Source organism: Pyrus communis, chromosome 13 (genome assembly GCF_041283825.1).
Source record: "Pyrus communis isolate YQ-2024b chromosome 13, ASM4128382v1, whole genome shotgun sequence".
Classification (NCBI taxonomy): domain Eukaryota; kingdom Viridiplantae; phylum Streptophyta; class Magnoliopsida; order Rosales; family Rosaceae; genus Pyrus; species Pyrus communis.
This window is the reverse complement of record NC_142577.1, coordinates 30,840,899-30,858,610: the sequence shown is the minus strand read 5'-3', so window position 1 is coordinate 30,858,610 and position 17,712 is coordinate 30,840,899. Positions and strand designations below refer to the sequence as shown.

At 38.3% G+C, this 17,712-nt stretch overlaps 3 protein-coding genes across 3 annotated transcripts; 2 read left to right on the top strand and 1 right to left on the bottom strand.

Moving 5' to 3' along the window:
• The first annotated feature begins 1,105 nt into the window (after positions 1-1,105).
• LOC137737763 (protein BPS1, chloroplastic-like) lies at positions 1,106-2,705 on the top strand. Its single transcript, XM_068477317.2, has one exon. It carries the CDS (start codon positions 1,471-1,473, stop codon positions 2,512-2,514), a length of 1,044 nt encoding a protein of 347 aa, XP_068333418.2. The 5' UTR covers positions 1,106-1,470; the 3' UTR covers positions 2,515-2,705.
• Positions 2,706-4,311: 1,606 nt separating this feature from the next.
• Positions 4,312-8,412, bottom strand: LOC137737267 (uncharacterized). Its single transcript, XM_068476697.2, has 12 exons — positions 7,607-8,412; positions 7,185-7,301; positions 6,879-7,071; positions 6,567-6,730; positions 6,275-6,449; positions 6,055-6,116; positions 5,808-5,889; positions 5,604-5,661; positions 5,270-5,394; positions 5,012-5,089; positions 4,855-4,925; positions 4,312-4,689 (listed from the first exon to the last, which is right to left on the bottom strand). The coding sequence occupies exons 1-12, from the start codon at positions 8,095-8,097 to the stop codon at positions 4,620-4,622; spliced, it is 1,686 nt and encodes a 561-aa protein (XP_068332798.2). The 5' UTR covers positions 8,098-8,412; the 3' UTR covers positions 4,312-4,619.
• Positions 8,413-8,922: 510 nt separating this feature from the next.
• On the top strand, positions 8,923-16,495 carry LOC137738025 (ADP-ribosylation factor GTPase-activating protein AGD4). Its single transcript, XM_068477627.2, has 19 exons — positions 8,923-9,233; positions 9,696-9,772; positions 9,875-9,975; positions 10,377-10,447; positions 10,709-10,771; positions 11,000-11,044; positions 11,427-11,492; positions 11,598-11,645; positions 11,747-11,842; positions 11,953-11,994; positions 12,265-12,480; positions 12,835-12,966; positions 13,148-13,369; positions 13,702-13,788; positions 13,884-14,153; positions 14,465-14,586; positions 15,049-15,139; positions 15,549-16,012; positions 16,101-16,495. The coding sequence occupies exons 1-19, from the start codon at positions 9,186-9,188 to the stop codon at positions 16,213-16,215; spliced, it is 2,376 nt and encodes a 791-aa protein (XP_068333728.2). The 5' UTR covers positions 8,923-9,185; the 3' UTR covers positions 16,216-16,495.
• The last annotated feature ends 1,217 nt before the right edge of the window (positions 16,496-17,712 follow it).

Below are 17,712 nucleotides of genomic sequence, written 5' to 3'. Positions count from 1 at the left end.
ACTTATCCCTAGGTTTATAATTTAATAAATAAATTAAAGGTTTGGTGGGAGGACAACATCGACATGACAGGTTTTGCTTGTTAGGAAATCATATTGGCAAGCACACCTTAAATTAGATTAGAGAAGGATTAATAGTCAAGCCTACAATATTAATTATATTTAGGCGTTATACGTTTAGTACTTCCTTTCTCCCTTCCCGTGCGTGTAAAGTGCAAGAAGAAATTTCGTTTTATTATGTCAGCATCACTTTATAATTGTCTCACTGGCTCTCACTTTATGCCTAAACAATTTTGCAAGTGGCAATGTATGTGCTTTTGGGATGGATTATGAAAAAGGTTGGATTGTAATTCGGAGGTGGTTATAAACATGTTTAAGTCTGCTGGTCACGACAAAATACCGTTTCAATTGTATTTGAGTTAAATTTTTTACTTTTATAAACTGTTTATTCAATTTTTACGATTTTTTAGTAAATTGACGTGTTATAATAAGTGGAAAGGGATCATCTTCAGATCTCTCCCTCCAAAGTCTGGGGATCAAGTGATCCGGACCTTTAAAAATTTGATTCAACAGTTAAAAATTATTATGGTTTTTAAAATTTTTTACTAACTTCTTTATTTTTAGCCGTTAGATTAAATTTTAAAAGCCCACCGAATCTCTTTCCATAATAAGTGGATGAAAAAAATTAATAGGTATGACTTCTAGTTTACACTTTGAGTCGAATAATAGGTCTGACTTCTAACAATAGAAATTTGAAGTGTTAAATTGAAAGAAATGGAACTGGATCCTTGTAAACTAAGCTTCCTAATCAAGGGATCTAAACTGTTGAAATTTGATCCAATGACTACAATTATTATAACTTTTAAATTATTATAACTTTTAGGAGGATTTCCTATTTATAGTCATTGAATTAAATTTCAACAATTTGAATCCCTTGATTAGAAAGCTCAATTTCAAAAGGTGCGAAGAAGATCCGGTTCCAAAGAAACGACGGATGGGCAAGCGAAGACTCATCAAAATAGCGTGTCAATTTAGTCCACCACCGAAATATACGGACTATAGTCCCACCCTCCACGTTCTTCCCGAAATAACCTTTTTCCCTTCCATAACTTTCCGTCCAACAGAAAGGCGCATTCCTTTTCAATTCTCTACCTGCAACCAGCACCAACCTCCAAGAAGACTCGGGGCAATATCGTAAATTAAAAAGGCAGGCAGGGGTATTTTTGTCGGAACAGCGTCTTCTAAAGCACTGAGCTTTTCTCATCAGAAATTGCATGCCAATTGCCAAACTTCCTCTCTTTCTCCGTACTCCCCTGTATTATAATCCTGTGTGTGTCCAATATTATATATATACACACTCACCGCCCGCTTGTACCTATCTTTCAGTCGGCTCGACATTTAGGAATTTCCCGGAAAATATATCTTTCCCCGGAAAGTTTCAACCTTTCCCTGAAAACACTCTTATCTCTGACCATGTACCTAACGGAAATCTCCAACTTCCCGTCACTCCTTCCCTTCCGCGGTGCTAAGAAACATTCCGTTCCATCCAATTTGGATCTCATCTCTAGCTCCTTCGATGACGCTGTGCTCCGCCGCTTGAAATCTCTCGGTCCGCCGTCCATCAGCTTGTCCTGGCTCTCCAAGGCCGTTGATTTTCTCGCCTCGACTCACTCCGAAGCGAGAAACCTCATCTCCGATCTCAAGGTCGCGCCGCCTCTCGATGACTCGCTCGCTTGGTATTTGGACAACAGCGTCAAGCTCTTGGACCTCTGCAACTCCATCTCTTCCGAGATCGAACGCCTTCGCCAGCGCCGCCTTCATCTCACCTTCGTCCTTCACCTTCTCGGCGACGGAAAGGGTGAAGAGCTCCCGTCGCCGGAGAATCTGCACCGATCTCGCAAATCTCTATCCGATTTTGATCGCGGTGCTTCTTCTGGCTTTGGAAAGCGGAGCAACGCCGAAGTCTTGGTCAGAGATCTGAACCTGGGCCTGACTCGCCTGAGCAACGCGCCACGTGGCAAGATCTCGAGCGTGGCAAAGCTTGTGCGTCGAACAGTGCGCGCGGTGGGACTGGTAACTGTGTTCATCGCTGGAATCGCGGTGTCGACAATTCACGGATCTCCGGATATGGTTAGGGTCCGAGCCTCGGCGGAGTTTCCATGGGCCGAGTCGTTCAACGAGTTTGAATCGGCAGTCTGGGCCGAGTTCAAACGGCGATCCGGGCGCAGCAATGATGAGAAACTGAGAGGGATGTTGGAAGAGTTGGATGACGTGGGAACACGTGTTAAGGATGCGTGTGGGGTCGTGGATGACCTGGCAGCAGTTGCGGAAGTGAACAAGGAAGAGAAGGAGCGGTTAGACGAGGTCGTAAAAGAGCTGGAGAAGGCAACGGCGTCGTTTTCTGATGGGTTGGATAGGTTGAGTAACGGAGTGAACGTGATGTTTGATGGTGTTTTGCGCAACAGAAACCATATGACGGAGAATGTTAGAGTTAGCGGAGTGGGCAAAAAGCCATGAAATTGAAATCTTAAAGCAAGAAACAACCTCCAAAAGTAAAAGCACAAATTGCAAAAAGATTGGTAGAACGACATGTCGTTTTCCTTGTAAATTGTAATCGTTCTCTTGGCTTTACTTTTACTGATGAAGCAAGTTATAATCTGTTCTAAGTTCTAACCTCTTAATACAAATGTCAATTACAATTTAAGCCATTTTAATCATGTCAAATGTGTAAAGTGAAGCTCATTTTCAAAAGTACAATACCTTGTTAGTTCGATAACATAGTTGAACCTTTTTTTTTTCTTTTTGGATTTGTATTATGTTCGACCACAAGAAATAATTCACGATTCACCTAGTCTATTATTTGATACACATGAGAAATTCTCATTAAAAACGTCTTGGAAAGTGGGGGTTATGGTTGAATTCTCACTCATTTGCTGTGATGATTAAGAAAATTTCTTACATGAAGAGGTTTGGGTTTCCTTTTTTCTGTCGAAGTCAGCATTTTCAAGTTTTATCAAATGAAGGAGGTTGACCAAATTAGGGTTTAGGATGGTGTATGTGTATGGAGTTAGGTATCTTTGAACAGTTTCACTTTATTTGCAACAACATAAGAAAAGACATGTTTGCATTTAGCTTTATTTCTATGAGATTTGGGATAGTTTAGAACTTTAGATTAGTCTTTTTTTTGTTGACCAAAACATGCTACTGAAAAATTACTGAGGCAAAGATGGGTTGTCAAGAATGTAGAGGAGGTAGGATGGGTAGTTGGTCAGATCTAATATGGATCGTACATAAATGGTAGTTGGAGTCGGCAATTTTTCTAGGGTTCCCTCATCTACAATCCTTGGAGAAGAAGATCAAGTTGGCTGTTGTGAACAGCTTGATGCACTGTCTCCATTCAACCCTTTAAGCGCAATGCTAACTAATACATTCTATAACGAGTGTATCGCCAATTATTTACAATGACCATCTTTCTCTTCTCAATATTGAAATATATCTTAAATTCGAATTCCCCATCCTGTTGATAAAAAAAAAATGTTCATAATGAAGTTTAGGGTGACTACAGTTTGATGTTATCATGTTAGGCGTGAGGAAAGATTGAGAGGGAGATGAGGTCTGCCCAACTTTCCTAATTCTCGAGTTCATGACTTGTGAGAGAGATGGGAGAAGTGGGAAAGCAAGTCTCCCACAAGCTACGCCTACTGTGCAATTCCAAATTCCGCACATTGAATGCGCACATGGTAAACGTGCATTGAGAAAAAACATAAGATTAAATTGTCCGATGACGTTGTAAAAGTGCAAATCTCTCCCTCATCTCAGAAATATAAGATTGATTAGGGACAATCTTATGGCGTAAATAACTCCACTATTTTATTTAGGGTTTCGTACGTCCACTTTCCCCGCATTAACGCTTTTTTTTTGTTTTGTTTAACTTTAATTGAACAAAATAAAAGATAATCAAAGAACAAAAATGAATGAGAACAATGCAAAAAAGGAAAACGAAAGTGAACATCACTCCCCTTTTAGTGATAGAGAAGAGTGATGTAGAATAAAATATGGGTCAATTATAATGAAGAAGGATATACAAACAAATGTTTTTAAGTTCTTGAAAAGAGAAATTAAAGTTAAAAAAATATTGAATTCAATCGATATGACAACAGAAAAAAAGCTGAAATAAATATTCCAGTATCATAATTAGGTGTAAAATATGTCGTTTTAAAGAAAATCGCGAGCAGAACAAGACTCCAAAAATGACAGTTTCTCCAAAACAACATTTTGTAACAAAACCAAAACTAAGTCAAACAAGATCTAAGATCAGAAATAAGCAAGAGTGCATAAGAAGAAGAAAAAGTCGTTCTTTTCATTTACAAGCGCTCAACAGAAACTACTCTCGAATTCTAATACACGCTACTTCTCTTTCGGTTACATAAACAACATTCCAAAATAATCAGTTACAAGTTACAACAAAGCTGTATTAAATTTTCTTCAACAAGACGGGGGCGGAGGAGCAACTTCTAGTTATACGCTTTCGAGGTTTTAGTGTTAACATCAAATTTAATGATTTCATGAGACGCTTCTCTGAATGGGTTGAGCGGAACAATGCTCTCAATGGCAGGTGTGTTCTACATCTTCCGCAGGGAACGGTATTGCAAGCGAACATTCTCCCCAGTTGAAATAATCTTGAGCAAGTACCTGCAACAATACACCCCCACACACACACACACACTCGCTCAATCAAACAAGCATGCTCACACCACGTATGTATAGGTATAACTTATAAATTGTGGGTATTAAAGCAACGTGACAAAATAAGCACATTACGTGACAAAAGCACAGAGGTTAGTCATGCCAACTCACCAGCCATTCAGACACTGGGATGTGATGACCGCTTCCTTGCCAACAAATTTTTCTGGAGTCCTCCTGTTCCCCTGCATAATTAAGTATTCACTTTACAAGTCCTACCTATTTGAACCAGAAGAACCACATTGCCAGATAAGCAGTGAAACAAACTCACCTTAATTACCACTTTTTCATTCACAGAAAACGGGTACTGCACCCCACGAATCCCATCATCACCAATATCTCCATTTTCCTGCATAGCACAAAATATTATTCAGTAAAAATGCTTGAAACATGGATGTTGGTACACAATAATCTGTTGAACCTTTCCCATAAAGTTCCAGTGAACATGATATTAAGGTAGCTATGTTCTGATGATGGCTTGCATGACTTCAATAGTGTAAATGGGCTAGGTAGCATTTTTATTACGCACCTTGTTTGGTCTTCTTGATGAATCCATTTGGTCAACCAATTCTTTCCGACGCTTTCGGACAGTCGCATTATGAAATAGCCTTCGATCATCCTCATGCTTCACTGCTGCAGCTGCAGCTCTAAGCGCTGTTGAGGAAATGATTTTTTGTCAATATACAAATAGAAACCACAAGGAACGTATTGCTCATAAAATGGGAATGTAGGTGCAGCTTGATGATCCACAGCTGAAAAATATAGTGCGTGCATTCGTACGCTTTTAATTTTTCAGAAAGAACATGAAATAGAATGGAATAAGTATTTATTTAGGAAGCAATAAAAAGAAAAATGAAATGTACCAAGATTAGGAACCAAAGACCCGGCCTCAATTTCTGCACAGCAGATGGTGCATCTTGACTGTGACGGAAAAAAAAAATTATGATTCTAGTCCCTTCCCATCTGGAGGTTATAAATAAACATGCGCAAATCCCTGAGCCCACTACAGAGCAATTATAGCAGCATTTCTAATATTTCTTCTAATACCAGGAGGATAGCCTACTTACTGTTTCAATGACTCTTCTCAACATGAGACCACCGAATGAATGCCCACAAGAAACTACCATAGCATCTTCAAGGAATGACCCACTGAAGCATTTATAGTACGAACAAAACATGTAAACATGATGAACAAGTGGAAGGACGAATTTCCAAAGAAAAAGACTTCTTTCAGAAATATGAAAACAGTGAGACTCAATTTAAAAGTCTGCTACGCAGGTAAGGAATTAAGTTCTGGGACAAATAACAACTTACGATACGGGATCTGAGAGAACACTTCTTAAAGATGCTTCCTTGTTTAAACTGTTTCGAGCTACCTGAAAATTCAAATTTCATAATACAAAAGCTGTCAGCCTGGGGCATGCATAGGTTTAAAGACTAACAATTGCCTTTTTGGTTAATCCTGTCAACAATTTTCTTGAAAGACTCCATGTATGGCCTTGCTGTGCATCAGCTACTTGAAGATAAAACTTACATAAGTGTTATCTGAACGACTGCCCAATACATCTTCCTCAGCAGAAAGATCATCCATAAACTGGCTTACAGATATTGGGACATAGCTGTGGGGAATGACATGACCAGCTGCTGCAATTGGAGAACAATCTAATATAGCATTACCTTGCGGCATGAGCCTAAATGCAAGTGATGCCCTACAAACACGAAATGCAATTATGTTAACTCCAAATGAATTTCCTATAATTTTGATTGAAATGGTGGAAAAATAAAGCACGGCATGAGAACAGCCAAGGCAACCAGATAACTTGTACCTTCCACTACTAATGCCAGAGGAGTAATCAGGTGCAGCTTTATACGGTGCAGCAGGGCGAAGGCCAGCAGTAGCATGGCTGAGTGCCTTACCGGTAAGCAGTAAAAGATCCCCAGGAGCTGACCCACCATCTGCTACGTACCAACGACCATTGGGGTCACATACCTAAACAAAAAATAGTTTTCACAAGTAATTTTCAGAAATCATGAAGCGAATGATCTTCTGTCAGAAGGGTTTAGAAAACAATTGAAACAAATGATAATAAGATGTAAAGCTCATATATGCAAATGACAACCAAGTAAAAGAAGGGCACCTGTATACCAGGACTGTCTGAGGAAACCAATGTTAACAATCCCTTCTCAACTTCAGCATTCATTCCTGGCTTGCCTCCCCCAATAGCACCTTTTCCATTTTGCAAGGAAGCATTTGAGTAGGCTGCAACAAGAACTGATGAGGACACCTCATTTGCGGGCAATGGAGTATCGTCAAGTAAATGGTTGAAAACACTGCAAAGTACAGGTGTTACATAAGAGCAGATATACAAAATTGGTTAACAGGATATCTAAAAGAAAAAGTTAAGTGTAAGAAACGATTAAAGAGACACCATCACCATCCTTACTCGCTTCGCAAACGAAGATGCCTAGCTATTGCACACAAAGCCACATGGGCCGCCTTGCCCATGCATCTAAAAATATCCGCCATGCATGGCGGGGATGAGTCCCAATCTTCCAAAGCCCTGCAACAAGTGAAGCTCTTTAGACTCCCAAATCAATTCTCTGAGGACAACCATGTCAAGACGGTTATTGTAAGGCTCAATTCGACAAGAAACAGACAGATAAATAAGTACATAAACAAAGAATCACAGTTTTAAGCTCACAGCTGAATGCAATGTAATTAGCAATCACAATGTGAAACTTGAAAAAGGCGAATGCTTTGGCCGAAAAAACACACATCGCAACCTGCACTAATCACCAACACTGCAACACAATCCTAGCCCTAATTCTAATTTCTAACCAACTGATTCAAAATTAAGCAAAATACCTGCCAGCTCTGTACATGTGAACTCCACGGCTTCCTTTCCCAACACCGAGCTGAGCTCGACTCCTAAAATACAACCTGGAGGCTTCCAAGCCGCACCGCAGGAGCGCCGTGTCGTCGCTGCCCAATTCGATGACGGCCGCATTGTGCCTCGTCAGAGACCCCGAGAGCGCATCCACCGCCCTCACATACGACCCGCCAGGTGCCCCGTGGTACGGGGTAATATCGGAGAGCCGGACCCTCGCAAGCTGGCATTGGATTGTCGGCGCAGGCTCGCCGGACGGGTGGGCGGCCGCTATCGGCAGGACGTGGTCGAGAGGCGGCGGAACAGGAAGAGCATGGCGGGGGAGAGGCGAGGGGTGCTGCTGGGAGTGTGTTGGGGTTGCCGTGGGTGATCTAATAGCGGTGGGGGTGGTGGCGGAGGAGGGTGGAGTAGTGATTGAGTGCGTCGCGGGTGCTGCAGAGTTGTGCTGCTGCATCATGATCACGACCATCAATCATTCTGAAGCAGCTTGTTGTTTGCTTGCTAACAATGAAGTGGCTTCAAATTTCCTTACTTTTTTTTTTTTTTTTGGGTTAATTTCTGAGAATCATTTACTTTCTGGGGAAGTGAAAAAATCTGAACTGTGACTGGTTTATTTATTTATTTATTAATCTCTAATCAACGAAAGAACTCCTTGGAAGAAAAGAGGAGTTTCCGTTTAGGTTTAGGGTTTTTGCTGGAGAAAACGACTGTGAGAAGAAGCTGCGTGGGAGGAGGAGGCTCTCCCTCTCTCTATTTATTTATTTACTTAATATTTTTCTCCCAATTTTTCCTCTTTAGATATTTTATCTTGTATGGTTGACTGCGCGGTTTGTATTTTGACTATTTTCAGCTGTAGAGGCGCATGCTTCTACTTCTAACGGAAACTTCTTAAATTAACGGACGTATTATCACCAAAATTAAGGAACATCTATGGACGGAAATGTTGATCCTTTGTGGCCGAAAATCATATGTTTGAGTTGTAAAAATTGCATCTTTACAAAACAAAAGTATGACGACGTTCTTTTTAACTCTCACAAAGTGATAAACTTTATTAACTTGAAGTCGTCGTTACCATCAAATTAACAACAGATATTGTAATAGATTGAAATATCAATTTTGATAGGTTTTGGGCGGGACAAGTACTATGGTGGGTGCGCGTAGTCGTCTTGCCTTATTACGGACTCCAAAAACAAAGTAATTTACATATTTACCGACTTATTTTGCAACCAAAAAATTTACCGATTTATATGAAATCCAACGGTGAAAAATCTTCGACATCACAATCGAAGGGCCCAAACAAGTTATGTGCGATTGCGCACAAAATGTCTTGTAATCTAAAATCGCAACTGTTGCTGTCATCTCGTCGTGCTGACTTCTGTCCACGTTCAAGTGTCCGCGAATCGGTAATGGGAAAATGACCAAATAACCCCTACGCGGTATGCATTTGGCAAGCAGCGCCATGGCACTCGAATTCGATCTGGAGTAGAAAACTCTGAGAGCTTCAAACAGAGATTGCGAATTTGCGATTGGATCTCCAAGTTTTCAGAGAGACAAAAAATGGCGGCCTTCATCAAGCTCGAGGATTCCCCAATGTTTCAGAAGCAGGTAATGAATATCTATCGAATTCTGACTCTTTTTTCTGGTCATAATATATATATGGATTTCGTATTCTTATGAAAGCTTCGAGCTTGAAAATGACACGAATTGGGAACGAGACATCGCACTAGCTCACTGTAAATTGCAACATTCTCTCGAATTTTAGGTGCAATAATTGCACTCTTTCCAAAAAAATATTTTTCTGCGGACAATTTGTTTTACTGGATTGCAGTTTAATTAATTGTATGGAACTTGTAAGAAAGGAGATAGGCAAGGAAATCCAAATTTCACGAGAAAAATTAGACATTTTTTGGTGTAGTTTGTATTTTTCATTTACTTTTTTTGAATTCGAAGACTAGCTGTAGTCAAATTTAACAGGATTTATAGATAGTATAGCTAATGTTGTATGTTGTTGGCATCTCTCGTGTTCTTAAATGGTATTGGGATGATGAAATTTGGCTTCTTTGTCAGATATATTCTATGGAACAAACAGCTGATGAGTTGAAAGATCGCTGCCAAAAGTTATACAAAGGGTCTAAGAAGTTTATGTAAGTGTCTGACAATTTTCCCCTGCTATTTTATTGGTTCTACTTATGAATTGATGAATCAAAGTCCACAAGTTTTGATTTTTGGCTTTGTTTCTCTCACAGGGGAGCTCTCGAAGAAGCATGTAATGGAGACACCACTTTTTCGGAATCTTTGGAAGCATTTGGCGGTGGACTTGACGATCCTATTAGCGTATCTGTTGGAGGTTGTTAGGTTTCATATTTGTACCTTTTTCTAGAAAATGTCTCGAAATTATAATGGTGCTTCTGAATAATGATAAGTAATGATTTTCGAAATTTCATTGTAGTGTTTTTATAATAGGAAATGATTTAAATTGTAGCTAGTGCTGTATTTAGTCTAATAAACAAATTCTGTAAAAGAGAAAAGTTAGATTTTGTATATTAAGCTGTAATTTTGGTATAAAATGGAATATGAAAGAGACACCATGTTATAAAATAAAAAGGAAGTTCCGTTCAAGCGGGTTATGTTTGTCATCCTACTTTTTCTCTCTGCTGACCTTTTTCTGTAAATTGGATAGCATTCCTTTTTGGTCTTTGATTTTGATTTCTTGTTGTAACTTGCTATTAATGTGATATTTTCTTACAGGTCCAGTATTATCCAAATTTGTTTCTGCATTTCAAGAGCTTGCCACTTATAAAGAGCTTCTTCGTACCCAAGTGAGTCTTAGATAGAAAATCACCGGCATAATTGTTCTAAATGTGTTAAATGGTGAAAATGTGGCATGGTTTTATGTCATTTGTATTAATGGTGAATCCACATGGTGCCATGGTGTGGTGGGTTGATATATATATGAGGTTCAACAACTGATTCCAAATAAACCAAAAAAAGAATATATTTAAGTAACATTATGTAGAGTTCTTTTTTGCTTAATTGTCTCTCTTTTTTACATCCTAAGTGGGTAAAATTATGGATTACAGGTAGAGCATGTTTTAGTTGATCGGTTGATGCACTTTATGACAGTTGATCTGCAAGAAGCAAAGGTAATTTCTTTGTTCCTTTATAGCTGCCACCGTAATTATACCAATGGAAGTTGGTGCAAGCACTGTGTATTCAAGCTTTTCGTTTTTCCTGAAGCTTTATAATGGAAGGACCAAGCTCATACTTTTCTTGTGAATTGTTTTTCTTAGACAGAAGTTATGGTTATTGAGATGAAGTACTTAAAATCTCTGCTTTCTTTTTCCTAACATACTTTTCCCTTAATTTGGTAGGAATCACGACGTCGCTTTGACAAAGTTATACATGGTTATGATCAGGTATTGCAGATCAGCATGAACGTTTTGTACTTGTGTGAATATATGAAGCATGAACATGATATTAATTCGATTTATAACTGCTTTTATAATAGCTATGGTCTCTAAGAAAGGGGTAGCTTCTCGTTGCTTGGTCCTACCTAGAGGGCCATTTGGGTCTGGGTTTTAGGTTAGAATCAGTGTGGAACTCATTAATATGTTGTGTTTTTGTATGAAGGAAGAGCCAGTATATTATACATAATAGGCTTTGAAACTGTTGGACCATGGAAGTTTCTCTTCCCTATCTTATATTTTCTCTCTGTATCCTTATGGTTGGTTTTCCCCTTAGATCTCCTCGAATTATTATCTAATGAAGTTGCATAAAGTTTTGTATTACTCATTTCAGGCACGGGAAAAGTTTGTGTCCTTAAAGAAGAATACACGGGAAGACATTGTTGCAGAACTAGAGGAGGTGTGTCCCTGTTAATTAATTTTTTACTAACTAAAGTAATTTCCTGCCTAGACAGTAGACTGAGTTAGAAAAATTGAGGAGTTCACCATCCTTTATTCATGACAGGATCTACAAAATTCAAAATCAGCATTCGAGAAAAGCCGCTTCAACCTAGTATGTCTTCTATGTTTGCAGATCTCTTTGCATCTGTCGCGAATTTTTCCTTAAAAGTTTCTGCTTGTAATGATCTTTTTCTGTGATCTTAAGGACTGCAGGTAAACTCACTAATGAATATTGAAGCAAAAAAGAAGTATGAGTTTTTGGAATCTATTAGTGCAATCATGGATGCTCATCTGAGATACTTTAAGCTGGTCTGTTTGTGCAATCATTAGATGTTATCTTCTTTACATGTGAATGTATGTCATTTCGACAACTGAGGAGAATAAATATTTATTTTCTATACTTTCTATTTGTGGTTTAGGGATATGATTTATTCAGCCAAATGGAGCCATATATTCACCAGGTATGAATGTAATTCACTTTTTTTTATAGTTAAGAATAGATAAAGGATGTGAGTTCTCAAGGATAAGAAGTGATTTATGAAGTTTATCCTGGTCTCATTTGATGGTTTCGTGTCATCAAAACATGCTTGCCCTGGGCAGAACCTTTTGATGGTTGTCATCTCTGACAAGTACTTTTATTTGTCAGTGTCATCAACTCTGTAATATTCAACTTTTGTTGCTTCAGGGAAATATCATTTTGATTAATAATGAACTTGTTTTCCTGAAATCAGGTGTTAACATACGCACAACAATCTAAAGAACAGGCCACAGTTGAACAAGATAAACTTCACAGAAGGATTCAGGCGTATAGGACACAAGCTGAGCTGGACAGTATACGAGCTTCCAGTAATATTGAGCCTCCTGCAGCGGCTGATGGGAATCGCCCCTTTGGTTTAGCTTCATACAAAAACATAGAAGCAATCATGCAGTCCAGTGCAAATGGGAAGGTACTATAATTGGTTTGTCTTTGCTCACAGTTAAACTAGTACAACAACAACAACAAAGCCTTTTCCCACTAAGTGGGGTCGGCTATATGAATCCTAGAACGCCATTGTGCTTGGTTCTGTGTCATGTCACAGTTAAACTAGTAATTTTTTTTTTTTGGCCTGATTGCACTTTTTCTTAATATGAAATGTAGAAAATGTTAAAATGTGTTTTCCTTTTTTGACTTATAAGAGTCTCGTATTGTTTATATATTCTTGGAACTCAACTTTTAATAAGACTGTGACACTTTATTGGTAATATTATTTTATTGCAAAGAAGGTTAATCACATAATTCTTTATTTTGTTTCATATCTTAGGTCCAGACGATCAAGCAAGGATATCTATTGAAACGATCTTCAAGTTTGAGGGGAGATTGGAAGAGGAGGTTTTTTGTACTGAACAGTCATGGGGCTTTATTTTATTACAGAATTAAGGGTACCAAACCCATGGTGTGTTAACATTTTCCCTTTTATGTTAACATTTTTTCTGCTAATTCTAATCTCTAAATTTTGGATTCAGTATCTTTGAATTATTTTAAGTAACTATACCAAGCATGTTATATTACAAGATGTTAGTTTTGTTGCATAGACTCCTGAATTTTCTTTTCTCTTGCCTCTGTCACCATCATAGAGCGGCTCTCAATCACATCATTTTACGCGCTCACCGGAACATCACAGTGGTGTGTTTGGTAGATTTCGTTCAAGAAATAGGGTAGCAGCATCACTTAATGAAAATGATCTGGGTTGCCGTACTGTTGATTTGCGTACTTCAACAATAAAGATGGATGCAGAGGATACAGATCTTCGACTTTGCTTCAGAATAATATCCCCATTGAAAACTTACACATTGCAGGTAATTAGCTAATGGGCTGTTGGTTATTGCGTTGTGCTGCTGTACTGTAGAACTTTACTTTTGCTAGAAAGGCATTTTGATGAAAGGGGCTGTGTTTTTGTCAATTCGTGCTGTACATATAAGCAAACAGGAGAACCTCTTATAAAAACAGAAATCTCAGGAGGAGGATTTAGGAGGATTTAGGCTAAATAAAATTGGAAACTAGTGAAATCTGAAAAACATGTTAGTCCTTTTTACCTTGTGCATTCTTTATTTTGCTGAACGAATAGCTATTAATTGAAGTATTTGGGACAACACCGTGATGGGCTACATTTTCCATTCTGTTTGGTCAGGCTGAAAATGAAGCAGATAGGATTGATTGGACAAACAAAATAACAGGAGCTATTGCATCGCTTTTGAATTTTCAGCTTCTTGATCAGGTCCTTACGTCGAAAGTTTGTGATTTTTCCGTTTATCTAAATATAAAGATTCGTATGCAAGCTAATACTAATGAATTTCGTTGCATCTTCTGCAGCCACATCCTGGAAGTGTGGATATTGAGAGTTGTAACTCTTCTCTTGGCACTGATGATATGCGTCGAGTAAAAAGCACTGAAAGTTTAGGAAATACCATAAAACTCAACAGAGTAGATTCTGTGTCTAGTATTCTCAGGAGAATTCCTGGAAATGATCTTTGTGCAGAGTGCAGTGCTCCTGAGCCTGACTGGGCATCTCTTAACCTTGGCATACTGTTATGCATCGAATGTTCTGGTGTTCATCGGAATCTTGGTGTACACATTTCAAAGGTGCGCAAAGAAATGAAAAGTTGAGAATGATTGTATTTTTTCCCTAGTATGGATGTTCGTATAGCTTCCAGTTTATTTGGTTTTATTTTCCTTCTGGCCTACCCTTCTATGCGATGAATACTGTGGATGGTGTTTGTTATTGTGGAAAGTTCTGCATGCCAAAAACTGTTGATCAAATCGTATTATTTGTAATTATTTTTAGCAAGTATTATACATTGAAACACTAGAAACTAAAGTGGCTAAGGAATGAGATATGATTATCATGATTTCTTGTTTGACAATGAAAGGGTACTTTGTACTAATAACTGCAGGTGAGATCTCTAACATTAGATGTCAAGGTTTGGGAACCTACACTTGTGGACTATTTTCGCAACTTGGGTAATGCATATTGTAATTCTATATGGGAGGGAACGCTTCTACTTGAGAATGAAAAGTAAGAACTCCAACATTATTTACAATTTAATCATCTAAGGGCTGGTTTGGTATTGCTGTGCTTTGAAAAAAAGCTGCTTCTGCTGTGCTGTGAGAATAAGTAGCTGTGAAATAAAGTAGCAGAGTGTTTGGTAAACTTTTTTGTAAAAGTGCTTTTGAAAAGAAAAAAAAAAGCAGTATTAGAGTGTTTGGTAAACTTTTATGTAAAACAGATGTGAAAAAAAAGCCGGTTTTTCAAAGCTGGGTTTTGTAGCTTCTTGTTTTTGGCTTTTTTTCATCCAAAACTGTGAAAAAAAGCTGAAGCTGAGTGTTTACCAAACACAAAAACAGCTCCCAGCTTTTTTTGATAGCAGCTTTTTTCAGAATCACCTCAGTACCAAACCAGGTCTAAGTAATGTGCTTTGGGGTATTTGAAGTTGTGTGTACTGCTGTGATTCTAGTTGGATTTGAAAATCTTTTACAGACTAGATGGTTCGAAGGGCATGAGGGCTTCAATTTTAAAACCAGGCCCCAAGGATGCAATTCAGCATAAGGAAATATACATTCAAGCAAAGGTAAACCATTAACTTCCATTACTCAGTTCTAATATAAGAAAATGCGTATAGCTTGAAGTTGCACTAAGTTTTTTGTGAAATTATTGCATTTAAAACAACCAAAAAGAAAAGAATGGTGAATCTTAACTCTGTGCAGAAGTTTAATATGATAGAACACAGGGACAACTGTATGCCAGCTTAATAGACAATGGACACGACATAGAACTTTGCCTGTGCATTTACTGTATGAATACGTCTTCCCATTATCTTCCAGTTTCCGTTGCCTTCTGAATGTTTCTCCTATCAGGCTATTACTTTTCTGTGTCCAGTGTGATGTACTGTAATAATCTTGACTTTTCTTTTTCCATAAAACTTAGAAGAAGGCTGTTATTGTTAATGCAAAGAATAATAATTGTATTCCCACAAGCAGTATGTAGAGAAAGTGATGGTTATTAGAGATGTAGCTGTATCGGGCATGCCTGTTCATGCAGCAGATATATGGGAAGCAGTCAAGACTGGTAATTTACAAGAAGTCTACCATATTATCGTGATGTCAGATGTGAATAATGTCGACACCACCTTTGAGAATGTGGTTACTCATGATTTATATCACCATGCTGATGCAAAACGCTTGGAGTCGGATTTGAACACGATGGAGATGAAACAGTATGATCCAGTAGCATGTGAGAGAATCAAGGAGTCCAATGAGCCAGGGAACTGTCTTCAAGGTTGTTCGTTGTTGCATCTGGCTTGTCACTCTGGCAATCCTATGATGGTTGAATTGTTGCTGCAATTTGGTGCCAGCATGAATTTGCGTGATTTCCATGGAAGGACTCCTTTGCACCACTGTATCGCCAGCGGGAACAACTCATTGGCAAAGTCTCTACTTAGGAGGTAATGTATTTACTTGGATTTAAAACTGTGCTTCACAGAAAGAAATTCATCTTTATGTCTAATTGGTAGACGAAAACTTGTGATGCAGGGGTGCACGCCCGTCAATTCAAGATGGAGGAGGGCATAGTGCATTAGAAAGAGCGATGGGGATGGGAGCAATTACAGATGAGGAGTTGTTCATACTACTTTCTGAACACGAGTGAAACAGAAATTTCGTCTGTTTTGCGGGTTTCCTTCTCACTGTCTGCTAATGCCGGAAACCTGTTTTGACTTTACTGACTTGTATCATGAACAATAGCTTCATTTCTCTGTCAGAACAGGAGTTCCGTCGAGTTCTTGTCCGTTAATCCTTGTAGGTGTCACAAGTATTTTCTTCATCAAAGTTCTTTTCTTAATGTAACGTAATTTGTCTGTAGGGGAATTGTGAAGCTGAAATTCAGATTTACTGCAGTTTTTAAATTAAACTGTTCTTACTCTTGGTCAGATTGATTTATCTATGCATATTTTGTTATGAGTTTTATTGAGATCCATTTAACATTTACATTACGTACACCACACACACACACACACACCCCCTCGAACATCTGTCGTCGATACTTGGTGGAGGAGGAAGGGTGGGGGAGTCGATTAAGCCTTGCATAAAGTCAGCTATGATAGTTTAGTTCTAATTCACCTTTGTCAAAATTTAAATCTAAAACATTTTATTTACGAGTGAAAATGATGATAGCATTAAATGGCAATTTGTTTTAATTTTTTGGTAAAGGAATCTTTTTATTGGTGAACTCCTCCTCACTGATCAATCCTCTATATCGGAAAGGAAGTGCGGGTACTTCCTTCCCACGAAAAATTCTTTCTTTAGGAAGTAATAATTTATCATGATGTATCGAGCTCACCTCTTAGGAAAAATTTTGAAAGCGCCGGCCACACGATTTAGTATATTAAGTATTATAATACAAATGATTGATAATTTTTTTTTTTTAAATTTCCAACTAAATTGCATTATGATACTTTGTGTGTTGAACTGTGTTTTCGTCACACTGAAAAATCTCTTAATTTATTGTACCTCATGCAGGTGGCCCCAAATATAAATGAACCGATGAGAGGTACTTCATGTTTGTGGAAAACAGGCCTTTTAGCTCACATGCAAACTGTACTTGCGTCCCAAAATAGCAGCTCTGACTCACTTCCATCATTCTGCTATTGCTTGCTGCATCATCTTCTGGTAAAATACTACTACTTTCTCTCAAATATTTCCTTTTCCCAATTAAAATTAAATGGAATCAATTTCTCCTTCCACGAGTCGACATTTAGGCTACAAACACGTACACAAAACCCTAGTACGAATGATTTTTCTAGTTATTAATCAAGGAAATGTTGGTTAATTATAGGTGTACAACTTGAAGTCGAAGCAAAGCACTGCCCGGAGCCTCCTTGCAATACAGTCAAAGATTGTGTTGGCAAAAGCTGTGAATGCTATGAATATTATTGTTATTGTAAAGGAGCAACGAAAACCATTTTCAAGCAAGCGCAAAAAGAAATCCCAAATTAAAACTCGTTAATTCTCGCATTAATGTTTTCGAAATATTGGTGCTGCTATTAAATTCTTTAGATGCGAGAATCATACGACTAAGAGGATATATTTATGAATAAGACATATATTTTCCTTGTCCAAGTAAATTTAATTCTCGCACTAATCTTCT